General features: G+C 50.6%; 2 protein-coding genes across 2 annotated transcripts; both read right to left on the bottom strand.

The window, feature by feature from the left end:
* Nucleotides 1–6,310: 6,310 nt before the first annotated feature.
* On the bottom strand, nt 6,311–8,474 carry LOC122467048 (putative testis-specific Y-encoded-like protein 3). Its single transcript, XM_043553307.1, is given in 4 exon segments — nt 6,311–7,635; nt 7,637–7,740; nt 7,742–8,190; nt 8,411–8,474. Coding segments are annotated over 4 exon segments (717 nt in total). The 3' UTR covers nt 6,311–7,535.
* A 3,464-nt stretch (nt 8,475–11,938) lies between these two features.
* PLAGL2 (PLAG1 like zinc finger 2) lies at nt 11,939–24,495 on the bottom strand. Its single transcript, XM_043602611.1, has 3 exons — nt 24,301–24,495; nt 18,583–18,959; nt 11,939–15,763 (listed from the first exon to the last, which is right to left on the bottom strand). Exons 2-3 carry the CDS (start codon nt 18,840–18,842, stop codon nt 14,533–14,535), a joined length of 1,491 nt encoding a protein of 496 aa, XP_043458546.1. The 5' UTR covers nt 18,843–18,959; nt 24,301–24,495; the 3' UTR covers nt 11,939–14,532.
* Nucleotides 24,496–24,513: the final 18 nt, after the last annotated feature.

The following is a 24,513-nucleotide window of genomic DNA, read 5'->3' as shown; positions in this document are numbered from 1 at the left end:
ATCTGAATCTGTTGTGGGTTGGTTTTGATTGCTTGTTTTCCTCATTATGGATCATGTTGCCTGCCACTTCATCGACGTGATAATCGTTGATTGGATGCCAGACACTGTGAGTTTTACCTTGTTAGGTAGTGGATGTTTTTGTAATCCTGTAAACACTCTTGAGCTTTGTTCTGTGACAGTTAAGTTACTCAGAAACAGTTTATCCTTTTGGGTCTTCCTCATAAGATTTTTTTTAGGCAATTCCAGAGCAGTGCTCATTCTAGGGCTAATTATTGGCCGCTTTTTTTTTTTTAACGTAGACTTCATGCCCAAGAAGGGACTTGAACTTCATGACCCTGAGATCAAGAGCCACATGCTCTACCGACTGAGCCAGCCAGGAAGCCCTTATTGGCCACTATTAAGGCAAGACCTTTCTCAATATTCTCCCCAATACTTCATGATACTCTCCCCGGTGCCATAGCTGTGGGAATAGACACTATTCCCCACTCATGTGAGCACTAGGCACTAGTCCCTTTAATTCCTCCTGATGGTCTTTACCTGGCCCTAGTTAGCTTCCTCACATGCTTGTGCTGGTTAGTATTCTGATGAACACTAATTGGTCAGTGTCCAGAGCCTTGAAAACCACTGTTTCATGTATTTTATCTGATTTTCTGGTTGTTTCAGGTGAGAGGATAAATCTGATCCTTGTTATTACATCTTGGCTAAAAGCAGAAGTCTACTGCTGCTTTTTTTTTTTTTTTTTTTTACCTGTAAGACCACAGGGTCTCGGTGAAGGACTGTAGCAGTTCTGGTAAGTGAAAAGTTCACTCACACAGTACGTTCTCATTTATCCCCTTTTCACCTACCAAAGGTGATTCTAAAGACCCTGACTCTTGGGAAACTTAGTTAGGCGGTGAGTTGGCTAGACTTAAGGAACTCTCAGGTCCAGAAACCTTGCATTTGGACCTGCACTAGCCCAGAAGTCAGCACCCTTGAACCCAGAGGGCCATCATGGGGTGAAAGTGCCACTGGGGGCATCCCACACGAGGGCTGAATTATGACTGTGAGCTCCTAGAGTTAATCCCACTGGACATCGTGGACATCCATTTCACTTTTCTGCTCTGATGCTTGTCCCGAGCAAGCCGTGACATTGTGCTCTCTCTTGCCATAACTCATTCAAGAGTGAACATGTTGTACCCAGCTCTGGACAATTAGATGCAGGATCTGGAAAGTCTGGAAAGATGCAGCATCACAGAAAGTTTCTGTGAAAGGTTTTCTCCATTTTAAAAAAATTTTAAGTGTTTATTTATTTTTGAGAGAGAAAAATAGAGCATGAGCAGGAAGGGGCAGAGAGAGAGGGAGACACAGAATCCAAAGCAGGCTCCAGGCTCTGAGCTCTCAGCATAGAGCCCGATGCGGGGCTTGAACTCACGAACCGTGAGATCATGACCTGAGCCAAAGTCAGACGCTTAACCGACTGAGCCACCCAGGTGCCCCAAGGTTTTCCCCATTTTAAGGGAGTCATGGGAAGACACAATCAGCCTTCTCTGGAGTTACTGTTTCCTAAAATGAGTCTTGGAGCTAGTGCAACCATCTTGGCACCACGTCGAAGATGAAACCAACAGGAAAGACAGCAGATCAGAGAAGAAGTCTTAAGTCCTTGAAAACATAATTGAGCTGCTGAATCACACAGCCCCCAAAGCCCATCTCACCTCTGGATGTCCACGTAAGGAAAAACATCAATTAAGGTCAGAGTTTCTGTTAGATGCCACCAGAAGTATTGTTGCTGAGCCAGCCACCTGGCGGGCTGGAGGTATACATGGAGGTGGGACACCTTAAAGGAAATTTCTCCCTCTACTAAGGAACTTCAAGTTCTTTGTTAGATGAGAAACAGGCTGAAAACTGCAGAAAGACATGCCCAAGGCCACACAGTGGGGAATCAAGAGCACACAGGCCTACCAGCCTTCCAGCTCGTGCCTGGTGCCTACTCGACCACAGCCCTGTGCCCTTGAGATCCTGAGTCAGCATTGATGAGGGGGCTTGTAGGGTGGGGGCCTCAAAGTTCACCAACCCAAGTCAGCATTCAGTTCTGCTGAGCAAGGGCAAGCAGATACCAGAGACTTCCTTGAATTTTTGTGTTGAAATCACGTCCTTGGAGGAAAAAAATCAAAGTCCCCCAAACCGTAATCAGGGCAGTTACAGGTAACGACTGATTGCAATAGTTTCAGAACAGATTTTTCTGATTGTAAAAGCTTGTCCAAAGTTCCTCCCCAGGCCAACAAAGTGGGCGGACTCCTGAGAGCAGAGGCGAACAAAGACCTGAGGTCAGAGGTTCCTGGTGCTCCCCTGCCAGAGCAGGAAGCCCCTCCTCACACTGACCTCCTTCCTCCACCCTTGGAGCATGTGTGAGGCAGGCAAGCAGCTCTGTAGGAGGAACCAGGAATGAGCCCAGACACTGCCTAGAAAACAGCTACAGTGGCTGCACAGAGTTCCTATCCCCACAGATATCATCTTCCCCTTGCCCATCTAGAAGACCCTTCTAAACTTTGAGGATGTTAAAGTACTTACTGATCCCACAAAGAGTGTCTGAACCCTGAGCTGTGCCGGGTGAGGGGTATCCAGCAGTGAATAAAACAGGTCCTCACATAGGTAGAGAAAAAGGCAGGTACATAAATGAATAAATGCATATAACGTTAGGTGGTTGTAAGTGCCCTAACAAGAGCCAAACCACAGAAAGGGAGGGACAGCCATGGTGGTTTTGAGAAGGGGTCATCAGGGAAGACTTCCCGAAGAGGTAAAATTGTAACCGATGCGCTGAGAGACCTTAATGAATCGAGAGCCAGCCATGCAAGGAGAAGGTTCCAGGCAGAGGGAGGAGCAAGCAACGTTCTGAGCCTGGTTTGAAGACCAGAGGGAGGTGGTGTTGTTGGAAAGTGATCTGGAGGAGGCGAGGCAGAGGAGATGAAGTTAGACAGGTGACAAGAGGTCAAATCATGAGGCTCTTGAAGGTCATGAGGAACATGTTGGTTTTTCCTCTTGCATGAGGTGGCAGCTTTGGAGGGTTTGGAGCAGAGGAAGGACATGGCCCAACCCTGGTCCTGAGCACCACACTGGCTGCTGTATCCATGTCAGCCCATGGGACATAGCAGGTACTCACTAAATGTCAGTGGTTGGATTCACTGCTTTCAGCCTCACCATTGGATTCTTGAGGCCACAGAGGGCACAGATCAGAATAGTCCTCTTGTGCCCCCCAGTGCCCCGTATGGAGGGGTACTCAGACACGTGAATGAGTGAGCAAGCAGGAGTAGGTTCTGAAGACAAGACTCATGCCCCAGATGGGTGGCTGGGACACATGGTAGCCACAGCCCTTTGCTGAGGTCAGTCACAGGGTGAAAGAAGGGTGCCACCGGCCGTGCAGCAGGAAGATCAGGTAAATGCCTGCTTTGGTAAGCACCGTCATCTAGGGCCTAAGAATGTGCAGGATGCAACTGGGCCCAAATTTAGGTTGCAGGAGCCAAAGTTGCACCTGCCAACCACCAGTGCAGGGCAGGCAGACGGCATGGGGCACCAATTTCTAGGATCACCACGATGTTTAGAGGCTCACTCTAATTCCCCTGGGAGCATCACGGACAGGTGTTTGGCACAAAAAAAGAAACCCAGAGAATGTAACCCAGCCAGGCACTGGTATCCAAAATTTGGGTTCTAGGCTGTACTTGGAAGGTGGCAGATTGTTGTGGTCAAAGATGATCATGGAGGGCTTCCTGGAAGAGCTGCAGCCTGAAGTTAAACCGAAGACACTAGAGAGCTGGAGTTGCAGACACTCCCCTCTCCTTGTGTCCAGCTGCCCTGTGAACTCTCTTACCTCCGAACCACATCTAATATTCCTCCTCACTATCCATGGGATAATTAATGCCTTGGCTTTGAATTCAAAGTTCCTATTTCCAGAAAATGGCCTTAACTTACCCCCCCTCCCCACCCCAGCCTTGTCTCTTCCAAGCAGCCACACCCAGGGTACATGCTATGCCCTGAACACATCACGCATCTTCTACCCCAGTGCCTTTGGTCAGGCCATGCCATTTGCTCTCTCAGGAATTCCCTTTCCAGCCCCACTTTACCTGAACTATTGCCTTTTCCTCATACCCCAGCTCCTGTGTCCCAACTTCAGGGAAGTCTCCACCCTCCGATCTATCACACACACTTGGGGTGAGCTGCATGCCAAGCTCGACTTCGTTGGGTTTAGTCTCTTTGGGGTGATCATTCTGTACCGGTTAGGCTACAGACTAATAGCATAATTGTTAGTCGTGCCTCTTTCGCCCCCAGATGTGTTCCAACTCAACAACAAATTACATGGTTACCCTGCACTGCCCTTGCCCTTCTCTGCCCAGCTGAAATCCTTTGGGCAGGAACTATGCCTCATTCTTTGCTCTGTCAGGGCCCAGGGTAATACCCTGACACATCTGGATACAGTCATTCACTCACACAAGTGATTTCTGAGGTGTGATGGGGGCAGAGCAGCAGATGGAAAGGCCCCTGTTCTCCTGACCCATCAGAGGTGGAAGGAAGAAGAGAGGAAAACAAGACCATTTCAGGGAGTGACGACGATAGGGAGAAGGCCATGAAGAGGAGGAGAGGAGATATAGAAGGAGGTAGATGACTTTAGACAGGCAGGGTGGGGAAGGCCTCTGGAGAAGTGGATTTGACTGAGGCCTGAAAGAATTGAGGGAGCTAGAGATGAGAATATCTGCAGGTAGAGAATTCCAGAGAGAGAAAGGCAAGTTCAAAAACCCTGAGGCCGGGATGTGTTCAGTGTGTTTAAGGAACAGCAGAGAGGTGGGTGCAGGGTGAGTGAAGAGGAGATCAATGGGAGATGTCAGCAAGGGCCAGACAATGCTGGGCTTTGTCAGCCATGGCAAGGAATCAGGACTTTTTTTTTTTTTTTTTTTTTTTTTTTTCTGCCAATGGAGGGTTCTGGATCGGGGAATATCATGATCCAAATCGTTTTTTCCCCAGACTGAGAGGTCTTTATTTTTCAATCACGCAGATAGAAGACAGAAGTGCCATGACTCCTCTTCTGATTGGATAAAGCCACCCCGTGAACATTTCTCTGTTTAGAGGCAGACACGTCAGTTACAGCGATGTCAGTTACAACATGGTCACCAGGTACCGAATCATCAAGACCTTACCGATATCTTTCTGGAGGTTACCCTCAGAACATGGTATAACAGTTTCTAGTCGTAAGTCCTACAAAACCCTTATTCATACTACTTCTAAGTACAGGGCTATGTTAACAGGCCACAACAACTTGATAACAACCATGAATAGCCATCTGAGTTTCCAAATGGTGTGGTGTAGAAACGTTACATGGACATTCTTGTAAATGCTCTCAGCTAAAAGCAACAAGCAGGCCTGGACAGCTCAATTTCTCCACTGAGTGGAAAAGGGGAAGGAGATGCCTAGGGTCTTACTTAAAAGCAGTGAAATGAAAAACACACAGCATTAACTTTATACATGCACAGGTCATACCTGAGCCAAGAGAACCTCTAAAGTTGCAGTGTTCAGTTAGTAATTCTTCTAATTCAAAAAACATCTTGGTGAATCAGAAAAGTTCAGAAGAATCAGGGGGCTCTCCTCCCTACACCCTGTGGGCTCTCAGCCACCCTGCCTTTCCAGCGGGCTCTGGCTTCGATTGCATTCCCCTGCCTAAAGCATCTGCCACTGTGTTTTGTGTCAATCCCTCCCCTCCCCATACCCAGGTCCTGGAGAGCAGAGGATAAGGCCTTGCAAGGGAAGGGGGACTCCAGGAGGCAGCTTAGCTCTTCTACCTATGCAATCCCACCATGGGGGGTTAGACCCAGTGGAAGGAGAAGAAAGGAGAGCGGGGCTAGAGTTGGTCTAAAAGAACCCAGCACCAAACAAAACGATGAAACAGCCCCGCTCCTGGGGACCCTTGCTGAAGGGGGTAAAGAGGCTGCAAAGATCCAGCCCAGGGGTCTACAGCACAGCCCTCCCTCTCTGGAGCCAAAGAGGGGCAAATTCAACAAGAAAGACAGTCTCCTTAGCTGTTCTTAAGAAGCTTGCTTCTTCAGGGGCGCCTGGGTGGCGTAGTCGGTTAAGCGTCCGACTTCAGCCAGGTCACGATCTCGCGGTCCGTGAGTTCGAGCCCCGCGTCAGGCTCTGGGCTGATGGCTCAGAGCCTGGAGCCTGTTTCTGATTCTGTGTCTCCCTCTCTCTCTGCCCCTCCCCTGTTCATGCTCTGTCTCTCTCTGTCCCAAAAATAAATAAATGTTGAAAAAAAATTAAAAAAAAAAAAAAAGAAGCTTGCTTATTCAGTTGTTTGTTTTTGAGCTGTCATTTTAAAGAACATGAGAAGAAATATGTGAGATCTGAGCAGGTATGGACAGGTCCCATGATTAGAAACAGCCCTGCTGTACTGCAACCTGGCAGCCTAAAGATGGGCAGAGACTGGAGATGGGGGCAGAGGCCCAGGGGATTCTGTGTGGGCCCAGTGACTGGGGCTCAGGAAGGTAGGCTTCTGGGAAAGAACCCCCATCATTGCCCCTGCCTTGAGCACATGCCCAGATATGCCAGTGTGGCAGAGTTCCTAGGGGGCTGGGGGTTTTCTTGCGCATTGGCAGGCAGTTGTTGAGGTCCTTACAGACCTGGGAGCAGGCAGCACCGGTGGGAGCCTGGGTGGAACTCAGAAGGGATGATGGCCAAACACTGGCAGGATATCACAGATCTTGATAAGCGGATAGCAGGCCGTGGGGTAGTACCAATGCAGGGGTAAGAAAAGCAGTGTGATCACAAAGAATGCCTTGCACACTGCTTCACAGCCTTGACCTCATCATGTGGTCCTGCAGTCCTGAGGCGCTGAGGCTATGGAATGTCCAAGACTGGCTGACAGGCAGCACCAAATGCATCCCCTTCTTGGATGATGAGACTCAGCTTGCCACAGCCAATATTCTGGATGCATAAATACGAAGCCCAATGTGTTGTGGCCTTGAAGTAGTGGGCCTCCAAGAGGCCCTGGTCCTCCTAGTGCTGACTTGTGGGTGCCCTTGTCAAAAGTGGGAGGGAAGGGGGCGCCTGGCTGGCTCAGTCAGTAGAGCATGAGACTCTCGATCTCAGAATCACTGAGTTCAAGCCCCACATTGGACATAGAGCTTGCTTTAAAAAAAAAAAAAAAAAAAAAAAGGTGTGGAGTGGGAAGGCCATGATCAGAAGCAGGCTGGGGCCACAAAGATAATGGGAGTACACATCCATAGCACTGGGTGCCTGGGTAGAACTGTGGCATGTGACAGCTATGTGATGCCCAAAGGCCGCATGGAAACAAAAGAGCTTGGCCACGGAGGCCACAATCTTGGAGCAGAGTCCACTGAATGTTCGGAGGGTCCAGGGTGCATGAAAGAGAAAGCAGACAGCAGAGCTATGTCATCGGCTTGAGCACAGGTCCACAAGAAGCAGAAGACAGTCTTATGTAGGTGCCAGGTCCTAGCGCAGGGCTTAGCCAGACTGGTACCTGCAGGACATAGGAGGGGCCTCTGTGCGCCACCTTGCTAGACCTCTCTGCTGGCTCCGCGGGAGGTGAGGTGGGGGGGTGGGGGGTGTCTTTCCCCCAGTAGGTAGTACTGCAGGAGTTTGGGCCACAAGTCCTCTAATAATCTGGGCAACCTTGTCAGCCTCTGGGAGGTTGTTCTGTGAGAACCCGCTGAAGAAGCTGCGAACAGTGTCCCAGTTCCTGTGTACCAGAACAGGGGGTTCCTTGGCCCTGGTGCCATCGGATGAGACTTGCAACTGACACCACCGGTCCTGAGGATCTGCACTCATACTCCTTCACGAACACCTTGTTCCAGAAAAAGGGATTGTTCCAAAACTTGAAACTGCAGCGCGTCCTGGCATGCCTGAGCTTCCTCACCTCCAAATTCACCAAGTACCAGGGCACGTCTTCATCACGAGGACTGATCATGTCTGACAGATGCGGGTGGTTCAGAAAGGCAGTGACCCAGAAGCCAGAAATATTCTGGATGATGAAGCGCCTACGTACCAAGTGCAGACGGCGCATGCGTCCAAACCTGCGCTCCAGCCGCAGGTAGGGCCAGTCCGCCTGGGCGCTCACAGCCTCCAGCTCCCACTGGATGGCCTCCGGCAGGTCCGCGGCTGGGCGTTCCACGTTTATGGGCCCCGCTGCACCGCCACTCCCACCTCCGGGTCCTCCTCCCCCACCAGCCCCTCCGCTCCTCCGCCCCTTCCAGGAAGATGGCGCCCTGCCCGGGCGTCACTTCCTCGGCCTTCCCGCCGCCTCCCGACCGCGACCCCGCCCCCCAACCTCGGCGCGGCGGGTCTCAGGGGCCTCGGTCCGACTAGGCCCGGTGACAGGCGGGGCGGTCCCGGGGGCGGGGGCGGGGCGCCCGCCTGCAGCGGCTTCGCTGACCCAGCGGCGAGGTCGGGCGACGGGCGCGTGGTGGTTCTAGGCCCCCCGCCGTCTCGTCCGCCATCACCTGAGGTAGCCTCTCGCCTGGAGGGGCTCGGGGTGCGTGGACGACACCGCGGGTCCCGCCGGAGGGGCGGTACGGCGGCTACGGGACCGTGGCGGGAGGTGGGAAGGCGCGGTCTCCTCCTCGGGGCGCGCTCCGCTCCTCGCATCCTCCTTCGGGGTGTGATTCTCAGAAGTCCCCCTAGCTGCGAGGGACGAGGGTCTTGCCGGCCTGGCTGAGTGGCACGGGGCTGCCTGAAGGGGATGCAACCGCAAGCGCCGGACGGAACTGGCCCCAACGTTACTAGGACAATGGCGATAGAGATGAGGTGAATTGCAGGGGTGTACCAAGCAAGGAATAGTTCCGAGTGGGCACCAAGGATCAGGCACAACTCCGGTCATGGACACATAGAACTTTCCATCACAGCGACCACGCCGGGCGATTACTCTTCCCGGCGGTGGACACTGGGGGCCACCGGGCACCCACACTCGACTGTGGTTTGGGGCAGCTGTAGGAGACTTGCAGCTTTGCACAGGGTAAATTATTCAAGCATATGCAGAAAAGACTATGCAGACTCAAACTGGAAGCCGCAGATGATGGTAATTACCTGGCATGTGGAGGTGCTCGAAGTACTTCTATAGAGAAAGGAAGAAACAAACTTGGGAGTACAAGGATCTGGGGCAAGGGAAGGTCTCAAACGCTGGCAACGGGGAGCATATTGGCATCTGTATGTACAAACTGTATCTTCCTGGGCTTGTAGACTGAAAGATGGACATTGTTTCACCTTGCCCAATGCCCAGAGGCTGCCTCTTGCTCTATACCAGACTTTTCACAAAAGTGAACCCGTCTGAAATGCAGGGAATGTGCTTGGATAGGATAAGAGCCTGGATGGACCAGCCTTGCAGCCCTGATCCTGCAAATGCATCTGCACTCCTGTGGTCTTGGCTCCCAAACTTGTGGCTTATGGAGGTCAACACACCTAATTCCCCCTATGCCCGGAAGTCCCTGCTACCTCCTCCAGAAAGCTTTCAGTCTCCTCCCGCCCGATGAATAGGGTGGCGCTGAGCCCCCAGACCCATCCTGGGGTATATACTCCCTAGAGAGCAAGGTGTATTCCCTTGGGGCTCTAGCCAGGGATCTGACCCATTGGGGTGGACATTCAATCTTTGTCAAGTAAATGGAAGGCCAAAGAAATGAAGGGCTAGCCCACTGCCTTTGTACACAAAACACCCGTAACACACATTAACAGTTGTTAACATCCCATGGACTCTTGGGCTGGACTCAGGACTGTGTGGCTGCGGACAATGGCTCCAGACCACAGAATAGTTACTCAATCTGAGCCCTGGATAGGAGCATCTCAGTACGAGTTGCAGGGCCTATGATGATGAGGACTACCTTCGTTAGACTGGCAAAGCAGCAAGGTCAGAAGCCACGTCAGCCTTTCAACAGTTTGCCTGAACCCAGTGAGTAGGTACAAGTGTGACAAGGTCAGGTCCTAGCTCTGTCACTTGCCAGCTGTGCACCTCGGGCAATGGATTACATCTTTTCTTGGACAACCAGTATCCATTCTTCATCCTAACAGAAGCCCCAGTTTCCTTTGAGAAACCACTCCTATCTCAGCCTTGCAATTGCTGGCTGGCTTGGGGGAGAGCACAGAGCCCTTTCAAGGCCAGTCAGACAGGAGATGCCTGGGAGGTGGGGGGCACTTCTGTGAATACAAGGACTCCTCTCTCCTTTCTCTTCCTGGTCAGCACTGAGAATGACGGATATGGAGTCATGGCAGCAATTTACTCCTACACAAAGGGATGAGCCACTTTGTAGGGCCTGAGGATGAAGTCCCGACTACACAAGAGGGTGGAGAGAAATAGGAATGACCAACCATGTTTGAGTTGCTGGATCCATCCTAAAGACTGTGCTAGATCTGGCATTTTTAGTTACATGAAATTTTCGTGAGGCCAATGAGAGTTTCCTCTTGCATCCAAGTTTAAGTGATAGCATGATGCCACTTAGCTCAAGATCTTTCATTTCAAAGTATAAAGTCTGTAGGTGCTAACGTGAAGGCTTGCTACTGTCTGCCCCACACTCACCATCCCCTGGGATGCTAAAGATGTCTGTTGTTTCCAGTTCTTCCCCAGGCACTCTCCAACCCTTGCCCAATCAGACAGGTTCACAACTTCCAAACACATCATTCAGAAGTTTTTAATAAACAACTTCATTATAAAAACTTTTTTTGAAAATGTAATTCTGTAAAACATTGAAAAATCTACTTTAACAAAGATACGCCCTGTGCATTTTCTAATGGCACTTATATTTTACAATTAAAAACCTTGTTTTATATAAAGCCAAAAATACTCCAAGAGGTTATTCACTGTGTTTACAAAGTGCTAGAAGGTTTTTGTCTTGTATTTTTCTCTCTTTAAATAATCTGGCATTACGAAAGAGTGGCCCCAAAGCCTTGATCACCAGGAGGGAGGGAGGCAAATGAGAAGTGGTGTCTCAGGAGTTCTAGTGCCAAATATTTAGAGGTGGAGAGGGGCAGCTATGGAAGTGAGCTTGCATCTGAAGAAACTGGGCTGGGATACTTCTTCCAGACCCCTCCACAGAAGCACTAAATTATCACGGTGAATCCTTCTCCTGTTAGAACCAGGACACCCCTTCCCTTGCCACAGACCCTCCTCTCCAGTGGTGAAGGTCATAGCCAATTCCTTCCACAGCAGGTTCAGAGCTCCAGGAGAGGCCAGGGTGAGGTCCCAGAGGAATCTGGACTTTTCTGGCCAACACCTGCCTAAGGCAAAGTTTCTTATTACATAAATATCCTTGTTAAAAAGCAAAATATTGATCCTGTACAATATAAACTGTTAAAAAAAAATCGTGCTTAAAGACAGCTCCTAGATAAGAGGGAAGGTAGAGGGAATGGGGAAAACAGCTACCAAAAAGAAAGGGGGGGGGGGCAAGGATTCAGACTACTAGGAGAAGTTTAGGGCAGTGGAAAAATTTCAACTTAGGACAATATCTACGAGCAAAAAAGTAATCACACCTGCTTCCCGGATTTCCATTAAATGCCATTTGTATAAGGTTGGGGGGAAACTCATTGGTGCTCCTTTTCCCACCTCTTCCCTCTTTAAAAGATGTGCACAGATCCTGAGCTGACACAGCTGGGTAGGTCATCCCCTGGCCCCCAGGACTGCACTCAACCTTCACCAGCTGTGTGCAGGATGCGAGGTGCCTGCCCCCTGTTCAAGGCAACTCATTGCTGACAGAGGTTGGAGGTGGTGGGGAAAGGGGTCATTACCCCTTTTTCCTGGTCCCTGTTTGGTCTCTGCCACATGCCATGGCTCCTGTTGTGGGCAGACACCCCTCAGGCTCTCATGGCCTCAGTAAAGGTACTGAAGTGGGTTTGGTACTGAACATAGGATAAAGCTATTCTTATCCTTTGAACAACCAGGCCAATAAGGCTTTTTTTTTTTTTTTTTTTTTTTTTTTTAAATTTTGGGAAGGGAAGTTTAAGAAACAGCTGGGTGGCTATGGTCCAAAAAAAGGTGAAGGCAGATGTTCCTCTGTACCAGCAAAGTTCACAGTGATAGGGAAATTCCTTGTGTGGGGTGAGAGTACTGACGGAAGAGTAAAGGAGAAACAGGATGGAAGGAGAGGGGAGAAGGGGCAAGGCCCCACTTACAAGGCTTTAAATAGTTGCTCTGCCTGTTCTAGGAGTTTCCCAGCATCACTAATGGGGGAGAGAATTCAAGGAAGGGACAGGAAAGGACAGGCAGGGAAGAGTGGACTCTTTTAAGCCTGAGATTTTATACTCCATGGCCAGAGGCCCACTTGCCTCTATAAATGAGGTGTGCACGGAAGGTGGCAGGGAGCGGACGAAGGGTTGCTGGGTCTAGTGATGAAGACCAGAGACAATAAGGAGAATGGCAGCACTGAGTCCTGCTTGGATCCTCATGTACCATTTCCTATAATACGAGTCCCAATAACATGCACAGCATGCAGGAGGTGGCTGCGTACCAAGGCGGACGCTTTTAAAAATAAACCTTAATTAGTCCCTGGGACTCACTGAAACGAATTATTAGAAGCAAATCACCTAGTCTGATCCTAACCTTGCCAGACATTTTGTTTTTTCAAAAGTATCCCAAGCTACCCTGCCTAAATCAAAACATGCTTATTCACTCCACATTGCTTCCAATCGAGGGCCAGGGAGCTACATTTTAAGGCTTGCACCTCAAAGAGTACTGGCCTGGGCTGAAGCAAAAGCCTGGGTCTTGGACCTGCTCAGTTCCTGATGATAAAGCAAAGTGGTGTCTAGAAGGAAAGAGGGGGTGTGAGGACTGGGCGGAGGCCGAGGCAGTTCCTTGGTAGTTTGTCCTGAAACCCTAGTGGAAAAGCCAGCATGAGGCACCGCTGAGAAAAGTGCCCAGAAACTACTGGCTGCATGTGTAGAAGTTAACAGTAAAGAGGTAGAAGTGTGTTTCTGAATCAGACTGGAGGTGTCTCATGAGGGTCCCACATTGGTGGTCCCTGAGCTGCCTCCCTTCTGTGAGTGGTGAGAGTAAAGCCCGTGCGGAACTGAGAAATGAAGCAGGGATGGGGTTCGGCTGGGCAAGGGCTGTGCTTTCTGTGGCAGGGAGCCCCACAAGCCAGAAGAGTGAGTCATCTGTTGCGAGAAACCCTGCTAAGTATTGGGGGCAAATTGAGGGGGGGCCACAAGAGGAAGGTGGGATTACTTTGATGGGGAGCAGAGAGGCCTATGCACAGTGGCCCTGAGTCCACTGTAACTACAAAGTAGAGGAGTGGGGAGACTGTGGATAAGAACAAAGGTTGGTATGGGAGCCAATGACGTACCCACAGGTTAGGACTCAACTATCTGCCTAGCCCTAACTTCCTGAAGACTGTTCTTGCAACAATTCCACAACTTCCTGGAAAAGGGACAAGCAGGAGAGACACATCAGGGGTTCATACCCTCTCCTTTGCTAGCCAACCAGCTTAGAACCCGAGTCCCTCCTTCCAAGACTAAGGATAACAGCTCATGATGTTTGGGGTGGGGGCTGGGGAATGGGGGCGATAGAAGCGGGCATGCCTTTCATTTCTTGCCCTCTCCTGTTCAAGAGGAGGAGGAGGGCTCATGATGTACTTGGAGAAAAACAGAATTGCAGACCTGTGAGAAACCTGCTCCAATCTTCTTGCCTGTCTCGCAGACACTGCCGAGGAAGGCAGGAACAGACAGTCATGGAAGATGGCAGAGACTGAAGCAGTCCAAAGTCAGTTTATTTCCCCACAGGGGAAAAATGTGACCTCAAGTGAAGAGAAGTCAGTGAGACCCGACTCCGCCTTGTAAACAGGGCTCCAGTTAACACCGGGTACCAAATGGTTCCGGCTGGTGCCAACTGGACTGGACTGGTGGGAATGAATTCACGGCGTGTAAACAATGTTCACTGCAATCATTCTAAGGCTAACAGCTTGGCAAGGGAGGTGAAATGGTGTGTCTGAGGCGACTGTGTAAACGGTACCGTTGCTGGACAACACTGACTGGAAATGGAGGTGCTGCTACAGGAGGGACGGGGCTGGTGGGCAGGACAGAGGCCCTCTCTCCTGCCTATTGGTGGGAAGCAGGCGACGGAGCCAAGTGACCCTTTGCAGCAGGGCCTGACCAACTGCCGTGGGGTCTGCAGGTTGGGACCAGAAGGCGGGCTTCTTGGGCTATTTCTCTCGAGGTCATCCAAAGTGAAACCCTTTGTGTCTCCAAGAGGCCTCCCCCTTCTCCAAAGAGGAGGAGGTCTGACACTTTGGAGAGGGAGAGGGCGAAGTGTGGCTCCCGATTCAGATCAAAAAAAGTAAAAGTAAAAATACCTGAAGTTCTATGGTATGAGATCTTTTCATGGGGTTGGGGCTCAAGGCTCCTCCTAGAACTGATCCTGGAGCTTGAGCCCCCAAACCAAGTGCTCCATACAGATACTGGAATTTTTTTCTTTTTGAACCCAGCTCTGAAAGCTCAGCTGCCTTCATGGGAGATGCAGATGGGGTGGGTACAGAGGCTCCCTGACAGAGCCTAAGACTGGGCTGAGGGCCTCCTTGGGGGCTACTGGAATGCCTGGTGGAAACGAGGCAGGGTGGTGGTGCTCAGGCCAGAGGTGAAGACAGGAGGCAAGGAGTGCAGAGGTCCAAAGTTCAGTGGTCCGCCAGCTCCCGGGGAATCTTGAGGCTGAGCTTGCAAAGTGGTGAGTAAGGGCTGTGCCTCGGCCTGGGAGTAGCCCATGACCAGGCCTCCGGTGGCCCCGGGTGGGTTACATGGGGGTAGGTTGAGTGGAAGAAAGCCCAGTAAGTGGGAGAAGTCCACATTAGCAGCGCAGAGGGCCTCAGAGAGGTTGGCGGGGCTCTTGGTGAGCAGTGCTTCATCTAGGAGGGCCGCAGCTGCCGCCGGCTGAGGTGAGGCGGGCTGGGGTTCAGCGGACGAGAGAGACAGGCTTCCAGGAAGCTCCGCCAGAAAACTATCCACCTCCACTTTGGGCAATTTGTCGGGCAAGTATGAGGTAGATCCAAGCTGGTATTTTGGAGGAAGCTGAGCTGGGGAAGAGATAGGTGAGGATTCCAGGGGGTAGCTCATACCCATGGGCAGCGTGTTGTGCACCAGGGAGTGTGGCATGCCCGTGCTGGGCATGGTAGGGATGTGGGCGCCATACATGCCCATGGGCAACATGCCAGGGAAGGCCTTGGCCCCCATCACGTCCCGAGAGGCCATGCATAGCACAGGGCTCAGCTCTTCCTTCACACTGACTGTGGAGCTGCAGCTGAGGAGGCCTAACATGTCCACTGGCTCTGTCTTGATTTTGAGCAACTCCTGCGAGTGGCTCTTCTTGACATGACGTGTCAGGTGGTCCTTGCGGCCAAACCGCTGGGCACAGTACTGGCACAGGAAGTCCTTCCGGCCTGTGTGCACCACCAGGTGCCGCCGCACATCCTTACGAGTATAGAACCGCCGGTCACAGTGGTCACAGGGGTGCTTCTTCTCCTTGGCACCACCTGCTACTCGGCGTGAGTGGGCCTTCAGGTGCTCTAGCAGGGCCTGGGTACTCTCAAAGGTCTGCAGGCACACCTTGCAGCTGAGGTCACCGCTGCTGGCGGCATGCATAGCCAGGTGGCGCCGGTAGCCTAGCTTCGTATTGTAATTCTTACCGCACTCAGAACAGTGAAGGGCCTCTTTGTTGGGGTCATGGGTCTGCAGGTGGTTCCGCAGATGGTCCTTGCGGTGAAACATCTTATCACAGTACATACACTGGTGGGGTTTCTGGGCTGAGTGGGTGGCCATGTGCCTGGGGGTAGGGATGGAGGATAGAGGAGAAAGAAAGGAGATCACAAGGGCTGGCCAGACAACTGAGGTGTCCATTAACAGGGAAGTAGATACAAAAATTATGGTAGAGACATGCAACGGAATACTATGCCAACTATATTCTATAGATATCCTCACCCACCTGCAAAATCACATATGTACTCCTAGTCTTTGCAGCACTGTTTGTAGTAGTAAAAAATCAGCAACAATCTAAACGTCCATCAATAGGGAATCGGTGAAATAAATCATAAGTTCAAAAAATGACTCAAATAAAAAAAAAAAAAGGCAGCTTTATATGTACCCACGGGGAACAAACTCCTAGGATACAATGAAGTGGTAAAAAGCAGTGGGACAGGACAGTGCATGCAGAATGGTACTACGCATAAGAAAAGAGGGAAAACAGATGTATGTTTGCTTGTATGTGCTTAAAAATATTTCTGGAGGGATATATAAGAAACTAACACTGGTTCCTTATGGGGAAAAGAGATAGGGAAGCTTATGGGTTTGATGGACAATTTCCATTTATACCTTTTGACACCTTGTGAATTTTATGTGAACGTATTTCCTTTTCAAAAAATTATATTTAAAAAATTTTAAATGACACCATAAAAGAAAATTGAAAAGAAAAAATCTAAACTTCTCTATCTGGAACAATCCCAAAACATAATGAGGGGTTAAATCAAAACAGGAAGTTCAGTTTGGTGTGTGTAATCTAATCCCTTGTGAAAATAAAAAGGGAAGGGAATACATATTTCAATGTCTTAGCATGGATACACAAGAAACTGACCCCATTGGATACCTCTGGCGAGAATGGTAGCTTCCAGCATAAGGACAATGCATTTTTCACTGAATGCTCATTTGTACCATTTAAAGTGTTTGCCGTGTAGGGGCGCCTGGGTGGCGCAGTCGGTTAAGCGTCCGACTTCAGCCAGGTCACGATCTCGCGGTCCGTGAGTTCGAGCCCCGCGTCGGGCTCTGGGCTGACGGCTCAGAGCCTGGAGCCTGTTTCCGATTCTGTGTCTCCCTCTCTCTCTGCCCCTCCCCCGTTCATGCTCTGTCTCTCTCTGTCCCCAAAATAAATAAACATTGAAAATAAATAAATAAATAAAGTGTTTGCTGTGTAAACCAGCAACATTTAAAAAAGTGTTCCCATGGTATAGTACCTCAGTGTTCCTTGGTTTACCTGCTCCCATCTGGAGGGACAGGAGCTCAGAGTGCAGGAGTTACAATCCAGAGCTCTATGGGACTTTCAGAATCAACTCAGTAAGACTTCGAGGACCCACCATCTGCCAGGCCCTGTGTGAGTTGTCATTAACCTTGTTCTCCACAAGAGGCCGAAGCACAGGACAGCCCCACCCACGTCAGTAAGTGGCAGAAACTGAATTTGAACACAGTCCTTGAAACCTGGGTTCACTCAGGTATACCACAGCTGTCTCTAGTATAGCACCCAGTGATCCTTCCTACCTGGAAGGTATCAAACGCAGCCATTACCCTCAGGCTACATGTGAGTGCTCACGCCACCAAGAGCTACTATTAACCTTCTGTGACATATCAGACACGGTAACGTACGAGAGGGAGGTGTTGATGGACCCACAGTCCATTTTCCTCATTTTACAAGTGAGGAAACGAAGGCACTAAGAGGTTTAGTGACTCGCCTAAGCTCACGCAGTGACTAAGGTTGGAGTCAGAGCTCCTGCCTCCCAGACCCTATAGGACCTTTCCTGTAGCCTCTCGCAGACACCCAGATTGTCACTAAGGAAGCCTAAGAGGATGGCCCCAACTGGAGTCCACCTCAGACACGGGAGCACACAGTTATCAAAGCATTCCTGAGGACCACAGAACTGTCATGAGGGCAATCCTGGTCACGCTGCCCTATTACCTGCTTTAGTTCCTTCCTATCAACTGTTTTCCAGACAAGAACTGAGGCTTTCTTTGGTCATCTTGTTCATGCATTTACTTGTCTGCGGTCTGTCCCCACTATTAAGATAGACTCAAGGAGCACCCCCATCTGGCTCACCACTCTGTCCAGGGCACTTAACACCATGTGTGGTATGCAGCAGGAGCTCAATAAATTATAGTTGGCTAGATGAGTGGATGAAGCAGTGTGCATCAGGCAGTCTATCTCATTTGTAAAGGGCATATTCCTGTTCCTCTGATGGAAAGGCAAGGATAAAGTCAAAATCACTTCGGGGCAGGCACCCCTCCCTTCCAAGCTGCTCTGCCATATCTACTTTATACTAGCACTTTCACATTCTATTTCACTTTATGTAGGGCTCTTGGGCTTAAAGTTTCAGGAAAGCTGCTGACCGAGAGGACACCAGAGATTCCACAGAGACGGAAGTAATCATGTGAGTAGCAGGCTGGTTCAGAAGAGGCACTGCAGGACCAAAGATGCTATGGGACTTTGGGTAAGTTACTACCCCACTCTGAGCCTCCACTTTAAAATTTACAGATGGGACCAGAGGGTCTCCTTTTCCTTCTCAAGTTAAGACTGATTTCTAATTTCTGGCTAACATTATCTGGCATTACCTGGCAAAGGTGGGGAGAGTAGTACTGAAAACATCGTTTAATCTAGTTTGTTCATGACGGTCTGATATTTCCCCATCAGAGTCTAGTGTCTGAATACAAATACCACCGGTAGCTTTTAGTGAGGGATTTCAAATTGTTGGTGTTCAGGGTACACTTATGGGCCAATAAACGTCTACTCTTCTGTCACAGATAAAGCCTCCCACTCAGTGGAGTCTTTCTGGCTTTGTCCTCTGGGAACCTCAGGGCAGGAAGAGGTATGGGAGCATCACCTACCTATACAGCTTGTACTTGGAGGCAAAAGCCTTGCCACAGTGCAGCTGAGGGCAGCTATACGGTCTCTGCTCTGGATGGGGGAGGCTGTGAGGCCTCAGCTTCTCCCCATTTGAGAAGGGCGTCCCCGAGATTTCGCATTGGCACTTCACTTGACTCTCCGCCTCCCGGCCCCGAGGCCTGGGAACTAGTTTCCAGCCCACTTCCTCCTCCTGCTTTGCATCTTGAATCCAGGGGGGGACGCTGGTGAAAAATGTGGTCATGGCAAGACTAATGGCGAAGGGCCATGTTATTCAGAAAGCCTCCCCATCAGCTCCACACGGGCTCTCTGCTCTGTCACAGCCTCCAACGCAGCAGCCTTCAGAAAACAATCTCTTCACCTGAAACATCAGAACACCTGGTGTTAGGGAGCCCAATACCATGAAAACATGGGCTCTGGAGGCAGACAGATCCCGTTCCGATCCCAGCCCTTCCACTTCAAAGCCACGTGACTTTCAGCCAATTACTTCCCTGAGCTATCTCATTTACAAAATGAGTTTAATAATCTCCTAAATCATAAGGATATTTCGAGGATTAAATGAGATAATGAATACACAGTATTCAGCAGAAGGCTGGGCACCTAATAAGTGCTTAATGGTAACTATTATTACTAGTTCTACCTAGGCTAATAAGAAACGAGATAATCTAAGGAAGTAAAAGCCCTAAACTCCAAATATTCTCTTCCAACTTCACTTTGATATCCTTTCCACTAAATTTAGAGATGGCAGCTCCTCCTCCTTCTCCTCCTCCCCCACTACTTTCCACAATTCTCCTCCTCATGAAGGTGCTAAAGAGCAATAAAATGCCCAAAAGGCAACAGAGAAGGAAGGAGAAGCTTTTGCTTAGGAAATTTACACCCTGGAAGGACAGCCCCTGAGCCAGATGTGTTTCTCAGTAGCACATCAATAAGAGGTTCTGCCTGAGGAGGCAACAGCAGACTCAGCATTTCTCCTAAACCAGTCCTGGTCCCATCCCACCTTCCACCACCTCTCTGGGTCTCCCAGGCCATGCTTCTTTAGCAAAGCCGTCCAACACGCCACGTGCCGAGCAGCCCCTCCTGCAGACCTTTGTAGCACACATACATTTCTCCATTATGAGCAGGAAGCATACTAGCATTAGAACTCCTCCACCAAATTGATTCTTTGAAGGCTCAGATCACAGTTCTTTCATTTCCATACACTTAGCATCTAGAAAAGGATTCTCAACTTTCTTACCGTTCGATGAGTAAATTAGTCACTGAATGCAAGTTGATGCAAGGCTCACTTATGCTCACAAAGTTCTGGTTTAAACTGGTGTCACAGCTCTTCCAAAGTGGGGAGCCAATACCTTCAAGTCTGATCCTCTCTCTTGTTGAGGCAGGGGGAGGGGAGGGGTGTGGGAAAGGGGAAAACTGGAGCAAAGATGACAGAACTTTTCTCCTGACATTAATTCAGAGAGGATGGAGATTACTGTACTGACTCTCCAAAGGGGGACAACAGACCCACATTCACACTAATAAGATTACCAACTGCAAAGCAACTTGCTACAACAGGGGGATTCCTTTTGAAGAAGTCATGCCAAAATTTGGTCATGAGGCTTTCCCATGTGAAGGGAGCAAAGGACAGTGGGGACTGTCCACGAGAATCTGGGGAGGGCTCCAACCGCACAAACAGCTGTGGGCCACAGAATGCTTGCTCAGCTCATTAGCACCTGCTGCTTACAGTGACCATTCATCTAACAGACTGGCGGTGAACGAGATGATGGGATCAGCGGGTTCATGCCCCAGAGAGCTTTGCTCATCATTAACGTGAGCTACGTCCTGTTCAGGAACCATTCCTCTTGTTGAAGAAACAGTGCAGTGTAATATGATAAACATTTCCCCATCACGAGTGGGGAGATCTGCCCAGAAAGATCTGCACAAAGGTGGCTGCATTTTGCATGAGTCACATGCCGGGGAGGGGTAGGCAGTGCTAAAAAGTAGTCCCACTTGAGCCTTCGAGTCATCGTGGCATATCTGCCTGCTTCACTATAAATCTCCAAGGCCTCTGATGTCTGCCTTTCATGGGTTAAGTCCCTCCTTCTCAAGGGTGGAATCACCTGTTTATAAAACCAGCGATTACTACGCTACCTTGGAATCGGGCAGAGAGCAAGCGTGAATTCGAACATCTACTTTGGAGGGAATTTACCCCACCCTCAAAGTCAAGTTCTGCTCCCCGCTGCTATCTAAAACCGTGCATCTCAGCCTCTGAAAAGCTGGGAACGGCAGCCAGAGGGAAGCAGGTCGCATCACTTTGGCCGACACGAGAGGGGAGCCTAGCCCTGGAAATTCCACACAAACTCAGAAAGAGAACAGTACGTCCCCCACCTCCCACACATACACCTCTTCTGTTCTCCTGAACAAGCACAAACAAGACAGAGCAGTTTAGTATGCCGCTTCTGAAAGAGTGAGTAATGGGCTTCTAGGAAAGAGGCTGGTGGTGGCTAAGGAGAGCTCAAGAGGTTGTAATGACAGAACCAAAGGAGGGAGGCAGCCATGTGCTTGCCTTGATCTGCGTTTAATGGGGCTATGGCCTTAAAAAGAAAACAGCCAACACCCTGATCCTATTCCCCCTATCCTTTCAAAAAGGCACAGGGGAAGCCCTCACCCATAGTCACCGACAGGCTGCTGCCGGTGTTACCTTAGGAACCTTTTGGGAATCTAGTCTCTCTCCCTCTGTCCTTTGTCTGCAAAGTCCTCTCCTCTAGGAAAATTCCTGGGCCTCTCTCCTTCAGACTTCCTGGGCAAAACTGAAAGAATCCTGCTTCTCTTTCAAAGCCGCTCTTCTGGTCTCACACTCTAACCTTAACAACTGTAGAGAAGCTGACGGAACCTGTTCCCATAAAACAAACACAATCAATCCCTCCCAGTTACTGGTATAACTCGGTGTATTTTCATCCAAAGATCGCTTCTGGCGCCTGATCTCAAGAGGGAGGTAGTGCGGAAAGAACCTTGGACTTGCTATCCGAAGAGCTGCCACTTACTGGCTGTGAAAGCAGGCGCAGGTTACTTTGTTTCTCTGAATCTCAGATTCCTCAGTTTCTAAGATAAAGACGTCTTCTCCTTACCTAGAATGGTCTCACAGAGGACGAAGCGTCTGACACAGTGTGTGCACACATGCAGTGCCGTCTACACTGTGTCTGCCTCTTTTCCGCACAGGGCCCGAGCAGTACTTCTTTTTTTTCCCCCTTTAATGTTACTTCTCAGGCCTCTGAGTGAGTTTCCTTCCCTTCACATCGCCCCAGAACGCAGCCTTCCCCTTTTCCCTCGCCATCAGCCGCCAGCACATCCCCTCGAGCCAGTCGCCCTTGTGCTCCCTTCCTCCAGCACCGTATCCCGTATCCCGGGCCGGAGCTCTCTCTCTGAGTCCCTTCTGTTACTAAGGCTCCGCGCCCCAAACACAAGTGCTTTCTAAAAACTCCCGAAGGCCCTCTTTGGCAGCGGAAAGGAGACAAACTGCTCTCCAGTCTGTCTGTCCTGCTGTGTGCCATGATGCCTGCTGCCCTCTGACGAAACTATAGTTTTTATGGTGTTACATCATCTCTATAGAAACTGCGTTCTTTCTCCATTATTAGCCTGTTTCCTCATCTGTAAAGCTAAAAATACTTACCTCACAGGCTTGTTGTGAGGATTATTTTAGTCAGGTATGCAAAGGGCTCAACATAGGGCTTGGCTTGCTGTAAGTCCCCAACAAAAGGCAGCTATTATCTTTGCCTTTGTACTGAGTTGCACGTTCCCACCTTCTGCTGCCACACTAAATTGTCCCAACCCTCCCCAAACCCTGGAGAAGCAGCCCCCCTGCAGCAAGGAAAGCGTTAATCTCTAAGTGTTCTTAACTAGAGAGACCCATAGAGGATTAACAGCTCCACTCCAGTGACTACCCTAAAATAGCTTTTATCCCTCCTGCCCAAGAGCTACTTGGGGATCTGAAGAACTCAATTCAACACCTGCCCAGGAGGAAACGTACCCGGGAACACACCCTGGAACGTTCTTTAGGGTGGACAGACTCTTCCCTTAAGCAGAGCCCAAAATAGCAACTGGGAAATTATAAATAGACCAAGAAAAAAAAAACCCAGGTCTTGACCCCAGCACCAGAAACAAATCCAAAAGACACACCGACTGGCTGGAAAACAGTGAGAAAGGGGAAATGAGCATAGCTGCCCCCCTCACTCACTCTCTCACACACACTCCAGAGTGGTGGGAGAATTAAATTACAGGGAGGCTGGAGAGTCTCAATGACTTGCATCATTCCAAGAGACATCAAACAGGATTAGCAGGGGTTGGATTTACTCTCGGGCTGCTAGTTCTTCTGTCACTGTAGATGGGCCCTCTTCGGAGTCCCTTTGATTCACTATTTCCTCTGAATCCCGCTGCCTCCCACTCCTGCGGAGGCCTTGAGCAAATGGCTGCAGCTCACTACAGCCCCATTTTCATTAAGAGGAAACCTGGTTGGACACCCCCTAGTATTCCCAACCCCCCCCCCATGCAATCTAGTGGCCTCACCTTGGGGGGCAGGGTTAGAAATCCAAGGCCAGACTCTATCACAGTCCCAAGCTAGCAAGATGGAAAAACACACAAGCCAGGAGATGGGCTACTCGTGCAGGTGAAAGCACCAGCAACTCCCCCCCCCTCCCCAGTTGTCCCCTCATCTTCCACCTTACAGGTCCCTTTCTCCCACCAAGCTGGGGCCATAGCAGGGGACTGGATTTGCAGGGAGTAACCAGGCTCCTCCGGCAGCTTCTAGACCACTCCACTGTGTGGTGGGAAAGGTTAAACTCCCCGGGAGCTGGGAGAGATGGGAGTGGACGCCTGCCAGAGAAGGGAGAAGGCACAGAAATTCAGGGAGAAGTCTGGAGGAGGTCTCAGGGATGGGAAGGAAGGGCAAGTGTGATAAAGAATCATTAGCAACTTAACTGGGTCTCTAAGGGACCTCCCCCCGGCCGAAAGAAAGAAAGAAAGAAAGAAAGAAAGAAAGAAAGAAAGAAAGAAAGAAAGAAAGATGGGTTATAAAGGCTGGAGGATTCCAGGGATTGAAGATAGAAGTGAATTCTCTGAATTTCAATGGTCTCAAAACGGGTAACCAAATAGATGATAAGGTTTGGAAGTGTAGTCACTGAGGAAGGAATTATAGGTAGGGCTTATCTGGGTTCTCCAGAACCAGGTATTTGAGGTAAGTCTCAAAATGGGCTATGCGGTTCTGGAAAACGAAACAGAGAGTAAAAAGCGACTATTTGGAGCAGGAAAGGGGGTTATGTGGGTCCGAGTAGGCGTGTCTGAGGGGAGGGAGCAGGTGCAGCTTATCTGCGTCCCCCAGACCCGGGTCCCTGGTAAGGTCAGCAGCGCGTTATCTGGGTCTCCAGGGAGCCTGGGGGTCAAGAGTAGGGGACCCTCAGGGCTGCGTCTCCAGGTCTCGGTAGGGAGGGAGCCAGTGGGGTTTCTTCCGGTCCCCCAACCCAGGTATCGGTTCCAGGGAGAGATTTCGTCACCCTGGGGCCTATCTGGGCCCGAACTGGCGTGGAGGGGGCCCCCGGTCGGGGGTGTAGGCGACCGCGCCGTGGGGCCCGAGAGGAGAGGCGCCGCCGCTCCGGGTGTCGGGCGCGCGGGCGCAGCGAGACGGCCTCCCGCCCCGCTCCCCGCCGTCCCCCGGGGCCCTCGCCGGCACTCACCGCGCTCGGGGCCCCGCGCCGCGGGCCGGGCCGCGCTCGGGCTCCGCCAGGCCCGCTCAGGCCCCGGTAGTGGCGGCGGTCGGGCCATTGTGCGGTGCATTGTGGGAGCCGCGCGAGCGGGCGCTCGGGCCGTGGAGGGGGCGGTGCCGCGGGCTCTCTATGGTCCCGCCCGCCCGCCGGCTAGAGAGGCCGGGGCGGCGCGCGGGCGGCGCG

This window comes from Prionailurus bengalensis, chromosome A3 (assembly GCF_016509475.1).
Source record: "Prionailurus bengalensis isolate Pbe53 chromosome A3, Fcat_Pben_1.1_paternal_pri, whole genome shotgun sequence".
Lineage (NCBI taxonomy): Eukaryota > Metazoa > Chordata > Mammalia > Carnivora > Felidae > Prionailurus > Prionailurus bengalensis.
This window is presented reverse-complemented; position numbering and strand designations above follow the sequence as displayed.

Coding starts and splice junctions, on each gene's coding strand:
- PLAGL2 (XM_043602611.1), bottom strand. CDS start 18,842: ATGACCACATTTTTCACCAGCGTCCCCCCCTGGATTCAAGATGCAAAG. Junction 15,764..18,582: donor TCCAAGTACAAGCTGTATAG/GTAGGTGATGCT, acceptor CCCTACCCCCAG/GCACATGGCCACCCACTCAG.